Here is a 13,558-nt window from a genome sequence, read left to right on the forward strand (position 1 = left end):
AGGAGGTTATACATACTGTGTTGCTTAAGATGAAAGAGAATTTTAAGACTTTGATCTTGTTTTGAATAAAATCCAACACATTCTGATTATTCCATTTTTCTTTTATAATGTTCTATAATCTTAATACAATTTTATCTTTTCATCATTTTCATTTAAAAATAATGGATGGATGCTTTTTACTTTTCTCCTTTACATTGGAGGAGAGGCACACATGAATCATTTCATCCTTGTCTCTTCAAAATTGAATTCCTTATTTCTTAAAATTCATCCACAGAAGGCTTTACCTCTCTGTCGAGGAAATTGGACATAGTGCAGACTTCTCCAGTGTACCTGTTCAGGATGAACATCGGTGCACCTGCCAGCTCCTGAGAGAGGATCTTATAGGCAATTTTAGAATTCAGATGATTGCCTTCGTCTGCATCTGTGGTGCTTAACTTTACTACCAGAGTGTCTAGAAATGAAGATGGAGGTGAAGAATGTTTGGGACTCTGTTAGAATCAAGTCAGCAAATGATCAGGCATAGGAAGAGTGGTCAGCTTTCTCCTGAATTCTCTTGTTCTAGTTTTCCATGAGAATATATTACCATAACTTTCAGCAACACCATTAATTACAAAATAATGGTGGTTTGCTTCTATAAAATCCTTTACTGTTTATAAAGTACTTGCACTCCTTAAATGATTAAATGGTAAATTAGCAAAATATAGTAATCTTTTCTAAAAATCAATAATCTTTATTTAAAGTATGTACTTATCAATTTATTTAAAGTAACAGTAATAAACTCATTACGTGTTTACATATGTCACATCCTTTTTATAAAAATGAACTATATCAAAACATAATTTAGCGAGAAGGCTGGCATTGTCTCACATTTTTGCAAATGTATTTTAAAAAAACTTTTACAATTCTTTAATGCTGTTTTTAAAGGTTACTTTCCATTTACAGTTATTACAAAATATCAGCTATATTCCCTATGTTGTACAATACATTTCTGATCCTATCTTATACTCAATAGTTTGTAAAGTAATTAATCTTTAATGTGTGAAAAAGTTCAACAGCCTTTATCAGAAAGCTGAAAAATTGACTTTATCAATTTGCTTTTGCCACAGTTTTGTGAAATTATTTTAAAATGCTTAATTAGGAAAGATTATAGCTTAATTAAATTCAACATTGCAATTATTTACAGAGAATTTATTTAAATTCATTATTTTCACTCATCCAGAAAGCAGAGAATTATTATTGTTTACCTTTGAAGATAATAGTACTTTATCAAACAGTCAAAAATACAGAATGATTGAAAAGAAGATTTTTCCACAAGAATATAAGAAGTCTTAGTTATTCATGGGGACAAAGCACAGGCATCCTAGGCCAATCCCCAAGGACATCAGCCCACAGGATGATTTTCCAGAGTTGGTTGGTCCCTTATGTTTTTCTGCTTTCCAGCCAGGATTCATAGTGAAGAAGCCTAGTGCAGAGAACCAGGGACCCCTTGAAGAGAAATAGCCAGGTTTTGTGGAATTCTTAGTTGATGAAAGTATGCCCTGGCCCTGTGGGTAACTCTCCTCACCTGAGGGACATTAACAAGGCTACTGATCAGCAAGAGAGTGGACTTGGATGTGGACTTGGGTGTGGGTTTCACCCTCTCTTCCTTCACCAAGGTTGTGCTGAAGTGTGTTAGTGAGGAAACAATGATGGACTTTGGCCCCCCCCCCCTGTTTTGACTCTTTTAGGCAGAACCCCTGCTTTACTTCCTTACGTACTCCCATCCTATGTTATAAAACATTTTGTTTTTCTTATTTTCTACAATACTTTTCTTAGGAGATCTAAGAAAGGAGTTCTCCTCACACCCCCTCTTGACCCCTGCTCCTTGTTATCTTTCATTCTCTCCTCCAGCATTCTTGTCTCTTTTCTTCCCCTACCCCCGGACTTCTCCATCCTTTCTTTGACTCTCCAACAGTACCTATAATTTGCTTTCTTATCTGTCTTTCTTATGAAATTTCTGTTTTCTATTCTTGTTTTCCCAAATTTATTTAGAGGTTTAAGAGCAAACATAGATGTGAAAGGAAAAGGAATATTAGAGGACTGGGGGAAGAAAGAGGCAGAAGGCAAAAAGGGAGAGAAGAAAGGAAGTAGCAATACAGGAAAAGCATAGACACAGAAAGGAAGGAAGTTCAGGAGAAGTGATAGAAAGAGGGAAAGAGAGAAGAGTACTAGAGCTGGAGAATGAATTAAGCAGGATGAGAAAATGAAAAAAAAATATGAGAGAATATAATGTAACTTGGCTGTGTAGACTGTGAAGGCCAGTGAGTCCTTTGTGAGTGATCTGATGGGGGCAATTGCAGATGAACCCTTCACCACTCTCTATCTGGTGAGGTTCAGCCCAGAATTTGAGAAATAGACCAGAACAGAGCCCATTTTCACATGCATGGTTTCTTCCCCAGTTTACTCATTTAGATTAAGTTAATCATGAGCCCAGTGACAATCTCTGAGGAAGGCACTAGGCTTCTGGTAAATCACATATTTAAGAATCCTCCATGAACACGATGTTTAGCATTTTAGATATGATTTTTCTTCTAGGTAAATTTTAAGTTAGAATTTGTGATGTTTGTTCAAAATGCAGGTTTGACTTTTTCTGATATTGAAATTACCACCTGTATTTCAATCTCCTAAAGCTTTTGACCAAGAGAAGTAGAGATGGCGTAATGCAGAGAAGGAGTGTCATACTACTTAACTTGCATCGCTGTTTTCTTCGATGCTGGCTGTGTACAAATTTTGTGTAAAGACTGGGGGGTTATCATTTATGTCCATAACTTTGACTCTAAGCTCAAGAGGCCTTTCTAAATCTTCACCCCATGAATTCAGAGCTCGGCAATAGATCTGTGGAAAGTTGGAGAAAAAAATGTCTTTCTCTACCAAAGGAAATTAAGTAACATGCCTGAAAATACACCAGGAAATGTGCAAAGAGATAATTTTCTCAGTGAATTCAGACTGTATTACAATCTGGTAACTTAAATATTGTCTAGACATTTGATCACATACATATGCAATTCTGAACTATAAACTTATGTTTTCATACTCTTTTCATCTATTCAAGCCCTTCATTTGATTTCAGTCTACTGTGATTTATCAAAAGTAAGCATTAGTCCTGAGATGATATATTTTTTTAAAAAGGGTAGAAAAATAATATGCATAAATCAAAACATACTGCCGTGACTTACCAAGAAAAGTGGTGTTATCTCTCTGTCCACCACTGAGGTGATGCTAATTTCCCCAGTCCGAGGGTTAATGGTGAATACTCCATAGGGTGGTCGATCAATTCCTGCCCCAGAGATGCGGTATGTAATCTTCTGATTCACTTCACAGTCTGATCGAATCTGTGAGGAAAATGGCCAGGATTGTGATTTAATTTAGAGCAAATCATGATCTGCAGAGTGTAGTGCAGTGAGAAGGGAATAGGCTTTGTAGCCTAGTGGGCTTTGGATTGAAACCTGGCACCTTGACTTATGCCTGTGTAACTTTGGAAAATTCACCTAGCTTTGCCAAGCACCAACCTATAATGGGATAATACCACCTATATCCTAGGTTTGTTGTGGGGATTGTATGAGGTAACATATAGTCACTTCACCCCAATTCCTGGCAAATGGCACATATGTGCTTGATGCTAGACTTGTTATTATTAAGAGTACATTGTCCAATTCTCTGGTTCTCTTTGCATCTAAGGAAAGTTTGACAGAAGAAATCACCATCCTTACTGTTTTTAAAATGTTGTTTCACATTAATATGTACACTGTCTAGATTTTAGTTAGAGATTTAATCAAAATTACAGATAAATTAAGAAAATTTATAGTTTTATATCTATTGCTCATAAATTTAAACAAAGATATTTCAATTTTGAAATCTCACCTGTATACTAAAGATGAGAACACTCAGTAAAATACTAAGGTTTGTTGCCCAAATATCCACAGTTAAACAATGACAGCTGGAAATACAACTTGGATTAGCTCCCCTCTAATCTAAAAATCTTATTTATATAGATGAAAATCCAAGAAATCCCCCAAATGCAAATAAAAAGAAAAGAACACGCCATACAAGTGGGATAACATAAAGCTATAACTGTAAGCTGAATGGAAACAATAACAATTTGAAGCTTTCCAAAATTTTCCAAAAATTTGAAAACTTCTGAGAGAGAATAATCTCTTTTCTTGAGCTGAGGTTATAGCTATAATATCACTGCTGATGCTTACTATATATGTGGAGATTTATATATACATTTAAGCTATGTATACATGTAACACTTTAAGGAGAGAATTCTGGTAGATCACTCTACTGTTGATTTCACCAGTGGGGCAGGGCCAAGATGCCCAAAAAGAGCTAGTGAGGCTGTTAATGTAAGTCCCATCCTTCATGAATCAATTTATTATACATTCTTTTCTTCACTCTCCTTCCTTATTGATTGCCATTATTTGGAGTACTCTTTAAGACTCTCCTAATTTCTGGATGTAGGGATCTAGTGGGAACTTTTGACACTATCCTTACTCTTTTGGAGGGAATTAATCAATACTGTAACCTTTGATTTGGGGGAGGGATAGTCTGAAGACTATTACGCCATGCATACCTTTCCTATAACATATACATGTGACAATACCCAGAACACAAACGAACAGATAAAGCCCAGCTGTGCTGGAGATCCAAATCTCTCAGTATCACTCAAGGACCCTCTGCTCTGTATCAGCTCCCAGAAGGTGATATTCAAAACGATGCCTCATCAGCGTGAGCACATTACTCCACGTCACCCATCTTCCTAAATCACTGTGGTGTCCTGAAGGCTGCAAGTCCTTGAAATGTCTGAGGGTTTCCTGCCTTGCAGAAGCCCTTGTTATCAGCACAGCCTACGCCTGTTTATTTCATCACTTACTCTGGCAATCGGATTCCTCTTGGAGTTATCTTCTCCTTCTCGACAGACTGCAGCAATCCACTCCTGCTTTTGTCTTCTGACCACTTGCCATTTTGCGGTGCCATTTTCCATGTCTACTTCTTTCACCTTAAGCAAAAAGCGTTCCCATTTTGTACAGTGTTAGAACAGTTTTACTCAATAAGGACATTTATTCAACACTGTAAGGTGCACCCAGAAGAAGTAACAGTATTGAGTTTGAGGAACAAAGAAAGTTTTTTACTAGTTCTGAACTCTAGATAGATACAGCTTGGCCACCCTGACTAGCAACTTCTTTTGGAATTGTCCTTTTTCTAACTCTAGGATTCTAGTGAAACAAATTTCATTAGAAATTGTGTGTGGAGCTCATAGTGTGTTCCATTGAATAATGTGTGTGGTTTTTCTTTCTTCAATCTATCCTCACCAAATGAGAGGTCCTGCCCACCTTACCCTTCACTGTGCTCTGACCAGGCTTTCTGGTCTCCAGAGTGTAAAAGATTTCAGTGTTCCATGTGTGTGCATCCCCTGCAAAAGGAGTTTTGTGCTGGTGAGTGTGCTCACCTAAAAGAGGGAAGGGATTTTTCTCTTCTCTTGATAAGGACACAACTCTGGCTAAGCATCCAAATATATTATCGCAGGATTAGAAGAATATTTTAACTGAATTAATGGTACCTGCAGTAATCGCATGGATGTCTATATAGCTTCTTAGTGTTCTCCATTTGTATCTCTGCTTGCTATATGTTTTTCTCTTTGTAGTCTTATGCTGCTGCTGTTAGAAAATGTTTAAGAATTTTATAGTTGAAGAGTTTAAGAATGTTACTCCATGCGTAAACATATGTATATGCATAGACATATTTTAAAAAATAACTCCTAATGTACTTATTGAGACATAGAATGTTCTGCATTTATTTAAGCTAAGGCTTCATTTAATTACCACTTTGGGGAAAGGAAACGTTCCCTGTGAATGGAGCTTATCCTTTCAAGAACCAAAGTATTTACATTTTTCCTCATTTTGATACAACCTCCTGAAATGTACCACATATTCCCTTGTTTGTCAACAGATATTAGAAAAGTAATTTTATTTCTTCAAAGGTGTAAGATCATCAAAATGAAAATTTAACTACGGAAATAAAATAAAGTCTTGCTGGTGATAGAGGACAGTAGCTTTATTTCCTGAGTCCTGCTCTAAATGGCACCAGATTCTCTGTTGTTTTATTTAGTTGTGATTACTTTTTTTAAAATTTTTGTATCTTTCTCTCATTAATTTAACATCAATTGTCTTTCTTGCTGATGTAACTGTCTACAAATCCTGTTCCCATTCTAAAATGTTACGTTGCTTCTTTTTCTTTGATTTGGGTTGGGAAATGTATAAATAAGCTAATAGGATAGTTTGATAAGTAGGAGTTACTACACTGAGCTGTCACAACCATGGCTAAATGCATGGCTATTTGGGAATATGGGTTTTGCCATTGCTATTTCAATTTGGAAGAGGTTCTCTCGCTTACCTTTTTTCTCAACAATTATGGTTTCAAATGCTCTGATTTTTAATATGTGATGCATTACAAAATTCAGTTGTTCTTTTGATTTTAAATTGAGAAAATAGTTTTATTATACATTACCTCAACAATGAATTCACTATTTACTTCCAGCACCACCTGTTATAGAAGGTAAAATACTAGCATAAATTTGCATAATTTAAAGGAAGCAGTATCATAAAACCATTGACAATGTTCTCTTATTAATTCATTTGTAAAATACACATTTTGTTAATAATATGGAATAAACATGGGCAATGCAAAGTGAATAATACAGGCCTTTTGCCCTCTAAAGGCTTAACCTTTAGGGAAGACAAACACGTAACTACAGCAAGGTGGGTTAGGATACATGCTTCAGTGGAAGGGTAGAGTGGACAGCTCAAGTTATCAAGGTGAGTTCTGGGAAAGCCTCATAGGAGAGTAGGGATTTGAAAGAGGTCTGCAGGATGAATCTGCTTTGATAAGAGGAATTGATGGGGAAGAAAATTTCAGCCAGAGTAAAACGTGAGCACAGTTGTAAAGGCACCAAGTTTTAGAGGATGTTCCAGAAATGGTAAATAAACTAGCTGGAAGGTAGAGGAAATAGTGTGAGAAGACATGGGAGACAAGGTTTGGAATGTCAGCTTGGAGGCAGATCATGAAGTGCTTTATATGCCAGACTAAGGAGTCTGAACTTTGTTGGATAAGAGACTTGGAGTGACAAAAGCATGATTTTTGAAACATGTCATTGATACGAAGAGAAGATTACAAGGGAAAAGCACTTGAAGTTGAGACCCTTAGGAATTAGCCATTGCTTAGGTAAGTAAGACATAGAACATGAATATCGGTGCTGAAGTGGCGCTGGGAAGGGGAGAGGATGGAGGCATTACCAAAGAACGGATAGGGCTTGTGGACTGTGGGGTAGGAGGAGAGGAAGAGTCAGATGATTCCGGTGATGTGAGCTTGGCTTTCTGGGAGAATCGAAGTACTACTAATAGAAACAGAAAATTCAGCAGGAGATTATCACTGCAGGGAGATGGTGGCTGAAGTTTGTTTTATCTATTTTCAATGTGTTTCTAAAATTTGGGATAGATATAAAAGCTACGGAAGTAGAATTTATCCAAACAGGAGTGTTATTTAAAGTTGAAGGAAATGAGGCTATGACTTGAATCAGTTTAAGATAAAGAGGTAGGCAGGGAACAGAATCTTATGGGAAATGCTTATATTTGTGCCGGGGGCAGAAGGAAGAAGTCTAAAACCAGAGGGCACCCGGAGACTAAGAGAAGAGAGAGGTCAAGGGACCAAGGCTGTACTGTGCGTGCACAGCAGATTCTGTTAGTGTGAGGTTGCTAAGAAAGGGCAGGGCTTGTGGTGCTTGTGGTGGAGGGTTGGAGAGGAAGCTGAGTTCAGAAAGGAGAAGAGGTTGGATAAGTAGGTGGAGGAGAAGTAGCCAAAAAGCAGGCAGAATGAGTAGAGTGGAGTGATAAGAAGTTAGACAAAGAGGGAATATTTAATAGTTTATGTGCCATAACAAGGTCAAGGAGAATGGGAACTGAGGACATCATGGGATCTAAAGTAAGCAGTCATTGTTAACTTTTCCCAGGGGCATAAGTCAAATTACAGGAGTCAAGGAATAAGTTACTGAGAAAATGGAAATAGCAACAATAGATTACATTTTCAAGTTAAGAGATTTAAAAAATGTGAGATAACAGTTGAGGATTTAATTAGATCAAATCATATTTTTAAGGCTGGGAAACCATGACCAAGTATACAGTCTACAGGGAGAGGAAATGGGTTGTGGAGAAACAGTGATAGAAAGAGAAGGAGAAAATCGAGAGGGAGAAGGAGGAAGAAATCAAGGAGTAGTTACAATTGTGATTAAGAGAGAATAGGATGGCTGAATCAGAACTGTGGGTAACAGAGACCTGATAGTGAGGAAGACTATTTCTTCCTTTGAAACAGAAGATTAGAGGAACACAATGAAGAGAGAAAATCATTTGGAGGTATAACTGGAGGAAAATTACGCACACACCTATTCCGTAGTTTTGCAGGGTTGGAGTGAGCAGGCATGGGAAGGGGCTAGAGGAGACTGTCAAAGACTTCTAGAATCTGCCACAGGGAAGGTGACAGGAAGTCAGCCCAACAGCACAAATCAGAGAAGAGCTGTAGGCCTACCTAGCATTCTTGAGTTAGGGAACACTTGAGCACAGAAAATTAGAGACCGAAAATAAATGATTATTCCATAGTTGGTGAAGAGTGTGATGACCAGCTGAGATTAGGAAGCAAGAATATGATGTGTAGCCCGTTCGTTTTGTGCCTTTTCTAGTAGAATTTGACAACCTGGGAGTGGGAGGAGAAGGAATATGAGGGCTGTCCCAGCACTGGGGATTGTTGTCAAGGCAGAGTGGAGACTCAGGGAGATGATAAGACACTATTGTGAATTCCAGTGAGTCAGGGCGCTCCAGTGAACTGAGGCTAGAGAGAGCCTGGGACAGGTGAAATGGGGGCAGAGCAGATTTTGCAGGTGTGAGGGGCCGTAGGAGGGAGTGCAGGGTGTGGGTGGGGATTTGGAATGACAGCTGAGTCCTGAAGGGGGTAAGATACAGACTAGAAATTGGGCAGTAGAACACAAGGTTTTCTTTTAACTCACTTTCTCCCTCACGTGTAAGTTTATTAGACATTAGTAAAATATCTAGGCCTGGGAGAAAGCTTCATATATAATAGAAGATGGCTGCATAAGATGGTTTATTTTATAATAAATACTGCCTTTTCGGGGGTTAGATATTCTTTGTGTTAGAAAAGTAGATGATTCTAGAAGGTATCAGAAAAAGTAAAAATCACCCAGAATCCCACTATTTGGAGATCATCATGGTTAATATTTGGAGAAATTCCTTTAGACTTTTTTTTTTTTCAAAAACACATACTTACACAAATTGTAGTTTTTTTAACCCAAAAGAAATCATATTATAACATGCCATTCGGTAATTTGGTTTTTGCACTTGATTATTGGGGTAAAGTTCGTTGTCAGTGAACGCATAGAGACATCATACATTTTGAAGGTTGCCTTATGTATCACGTTAATAGATGTCTTCCATTCAGGGCATCGTATAGATTCTGCAGTTTAGAGCTGGAGACTAAACTCTGACGTGCGATTCCCAGGCACTGTCCTACAGTGGGAGGTTAAGGGCTGTCTTGGTGGATGTCAGAAGGTTGGTGAGCTCAGCACATGAGCCTGCGGTTAATAAGAAGCTCTCCCTCCTCATCTTCCGCTTCCCACTTGTCTCTCTTCTCTCCTTCTCCTCTGCTTCTCCTCTTCTCTTTTTTTCTCCCTCCTCTTTGATATTCTCTTCCACCTGTTGCTCTCGCCCTTCCTGACATTGTCTCAGGCTTGACGGAGAATCACGCTAGCCTCATTATGCTGCTTCCTTTCAGAGCTATAATCAACCCAGTAACCTAATTTTAACTGAGAGGTAGTGGGAGTGAGTCTTAGCTGGGGTTCTGCTCATAATTCAATCAGTGGTGTGGCAGGTATTTTCCAATGTATCCTCACCCTGGTTTCTGCCTGTTTACAAGCCTGCAAGGTTAATATTGGATCTGCGCAGTGTGAAAACACCCGCTGGAGGATGGACCCAAATCACTGATTCTTTTTGTTACATTAATTAAACAGGGAGGCTATTAGACTGGGGTGGCTTTGATGCCGTGGTGCCGAGGCAAGCAGACCAAAATCTAAGCTTGTGAATGCCTCAAAGTGACAAAGTTGAAACTTAAGGACAGCTGTTCACGAAGGGTCATCTAGGCTTTAGGCTGTAGCCGACCAATAATTTCCTACTTTGCTTTTGCTTTTTCTCTATAAAAGTTTGTCCCCAGCTTCTGTTGGTGGAGCATTTCTAACTACTTCCGGTTTGGCGATGCCTGATTTGAATTGATTTTCGTTCAAATAAATTCTTAAAAGTTTAATATGTTTCAGTTTATCTTTTAACAATTCATTTACTCAACTCCTGAAGCTTCTATTGAATCACCTGATATTATTTTACCAAATTGCTCTGGTTTTGCTTAAATTTTGGTGTCATATAATTGTGGTCCCCGACTTTGGGAAAATATTGGTGTTTGTGTTGACTATTCCTAATACTGTCTTGCAGAAATCTTCAAAAATTTTTGTTTATGTAGCCCGAAAATTTTTTTGGAAAATGACGTGCTTCTTCAAAATTTTCTATAGTGACATCTAAAAACTTTTGTTATACGTTTAAATAGCTGTAAAGAATGGAATTTAAGAATACTATAAATGTTGATATTATAAAATAAACTGTTACACTACTTTTTAAATGTAGCCAATAGAATCCAAAGGTTGTAGTCATTTGATGCCAAGGAAACCATCAACAAAATGAAAAGACAACATACTGAATGGAAGAAAGTATTTGTAAATGGAAGAAAATATTTGTAAATGTTATGACTGGTAAGGAGTCAATATCCAAAATATATAAACAGCTCATACAACTGAACATGAAAAAAAAATGATTAAAAAATAGGCAAAAGACTTGAATAGACACTTACCCAAAGAGGACATTCATATGGCCAAAAGGCACTTGAAAAGATGCTCAATATCATTAATCATGAGAGAAATGAAAATTAAAACCATGATAAAATATCACCTCACACCTGTCAGAATGGCTATCATCAAAAAGACCGCAAATAACAAATGTTGGTGAGGGTGTGGAGAAAAGGGACCCCTCCTACACTGTTGGTAGTTATGTAAATCGTTTCAGCCATTGTGGAGAACACTATGGAGGTTTCTCAGAAAAGTAAAAATATGACCCAGCAATGTCACTCCCAGTCTCTGTGGCCTAGTTGATGAGAGAGTTTCTTGTCCTCCTTTTTTCTTTGGATGTCCTTACAATAAATTGCACTAACTGAAGGAACCTGAACAGGACCTTTTCTAGCAATGTAAAAGTGCCTAAGAAACTAAAATGTATGTTTCTGTGTTAATCTCCAAGAATACGATAAAGACTAAGATGGGGTACCTGCCCAGAAAGAGCTCGTAGGTTAAAAGAGGGAGGAAAACAGATGAGAAAAGATAATGGAATATTATACACATTGTAAAAGAAGCATATATATAGGATACAGCATTGGCCCAAGTGGGGAAACGAGTCAATTCTGGAACAGTAGATAGAGTTTGGGACATGTGATATTGGTTCAAATTCCACTGTACCACTTATGTACATTTATGAATCATTTATGCCCCCAAAATTTCTTTATTTGTAAAATGAGAATACCTCTATTTACCTTTCAGGATTTTTGTTACGTGTGTGAAATAACTTTGTTAACTGTGAAATATTTTGCTAGTGGAAGGTGGTGAAATGGGACAGCAGTGACAGACCAAATTCCAGACAACCAACCCCTTGGTTGTCTCAATTTTTAACCTCAATCTCACTTTGAATCTCACAACCCCATTGAAGTTGCCTATTAGCATATAGGTGGGAACTACTGTAAAGGGCCTTGGTAAGAAAGATAAATTAGAAACCAAATCCATTCATTCATTCAAAAATTTTTAACGGTAAAATATTTTGTGACAGGCACTGTCTTTTGTGTACAAGTTCCAACCTTTTATGATGTGTACATTCCACGGAGAGTAATAGGATATACAATATTCTGTAGCCATCTAACTTTTGGCAGATTGCTGAAGTTTTTCTGGGTCTAGTTTTCTTTCTCAGTACTTTCTTCTAGAGGGAATATGATGATTTTATGTAAGATTTGTGGAGTCTAAGTCATTACCTGTGCTTATTGCAGTGTTGAAATACATATTTTTCTATTACATACTGAGTGTATTTAAAGTAATAGCTATAGAACAAGGCTATTTTTCACCTCCATAACTTACCTTTTTGAAGTTAGTCATTTGTACACCTAGGACCAACTTTTTTTTTTTTTTTAACATTTTTATTGGAGTATAATTGCTTTACAATGGTGTGTTAGTTTCTGCTTTATAACAAAGTGAGTCAGTTATCCATATACATATGTTCCCATATCTCTTCCCTCTTGCGTCTCCCTCCCTCCCACCCTCCCTATCCCACCCCTCTAGGTGGTCACAAAGCACTGAGCTGATCTCCCTGTGCTATGCGGCTGCTTCCCACTAGCTATCTATTTTACGTTTGGTAGTGTATAATAAGCAGTTCTCTCCTGAATAATACTTATAAAAATAATTGAGTAAAGCAATTGCTGTTCTCACAGGGAGATGGTGGAGATGCCAAGTTCAAGCCTAATTATACCACTCTGGTTTATAATTGAAGGTATATTAATTAAGTAGTGGCATTTTAGTTTGGAAGCTATGTAATTTTCTGTGTAGAAGGAAAGGCCAAACATTTCTCATGCAGATAATATCTGAAAGTTTCACTCCAGTCCCTCCTCTAACAGCCCTGTCAACAGAGCTGCTCTCTGTGAGTGAATTCCAACTTCGATCCCACGTGGGAAAGAAAAGGAAACATCATTGCAGCTCAAACAACAGTTTCATTGCTTTACAAGTACTCCTCCCTGGATACTTAAGGATAGAAAGCAGTCATAAGACTATGTACTCAGGATCCATCAAGAAGTTCTCTAAAAAAGAGAAATATCTTTGAAAAGCATCATAGAATCTCAAGAGCCATGAAACATTTTTAGAGCAGGATTTTTATGCTACAACTCTTCAAGGAGATATTATTTAGAAGACTATTAAAATTGTAGGTCAGACTATGGTAATAATGCTAGATATATCTTGGAATATAACATTTATTTTTTTAGTTTACCATGAACTCTGCAGGAACTTGAAGGCAAAAATATAATTTTTCCCACTGGTTTAAAATTTATAATTCCTTAGCCATTTATATCAACAAAAAAATAATAGAGGTGAGATTTGCTTCCATGTAACTTTTGGGGTGATGAGGACATTAATGCTTCTATAACAAGCAGAACTGAAACCAACCATTTAAGGCTGTCTAGGGTATTCTGTTTAATACAAATAAAAAACCAAATCAGATAAGGGTTTTTTCCCACTAGTCTATACTTCTAGACATTGGCCTGACAATAAAATAAATAAGAACAAAATTCTGTTCCACGTATCAGAATCACATTGTTTTATGTGAGAACTAAA

The 13,558-nt window shown here is 37.3% G+C and overlaps 2 protein-coding genes across 2 annotated transcripts in view; both read right to left on the minus strand.

Annotated features, from left to right (window-relative positions):
- Positions 1–11: 11 nt before the first annotated feature.
- Positions 12–5,722, minus strand: LOC309610867 (desmoglein-4-like). The gene is made up of 5 exons (XM_082354409.1): positions 5,600–5,722; positions 4,913–5,038; positions 3,216–3,371; positions 2,730–2,874; positions 12–451 (listed from the first exon to the last, which is right to left on the minus strand). The coding sequence occupies exons 1-5, from the start codon at positions 5,612–5,614 to the stop codon at positions 258–260; spliced, it is 636 nt and encodes a 211-aa protein (XP_082210535.1). The 5' UTR covers positions 5,615–5,722; the 3' UTR covers positions 12–257.
- An 829-nt stretch (positions 5,723–6,551) lies between these two features.
- Positions 6,552–13,558, minus strand: part of DSG1 (desmoglein 1) — a 125,563-nt gene continuing 118,556 nt past the window's right edge. The window contains exon 19 of the mRNA XM_082354191.1: positions 6,552–6,582. Coding sequence (XP_082210317.1) covers positions 6,563–6,582 — 20 coding nt within the window. The 3' untranslated portion in view covers positions 6,552–6,562. The remainder of the gene's footprint in view (positions 6,583–13,558) is intronic.

The sequence above is a fragment of the Balaenoptera borealis genome, assembly GCF_965194805.1.
Source record: "Balaenoptera borealis genome assembly, chromosome: 14".
In the NCBI taxonomy this organism is placed as follows: Eukaryota; Metazoa; Chordata; class Mammalia; order Artiodactyla; family Balaenopteridae; genus Balaenoptera; species Balaenoptera borealis.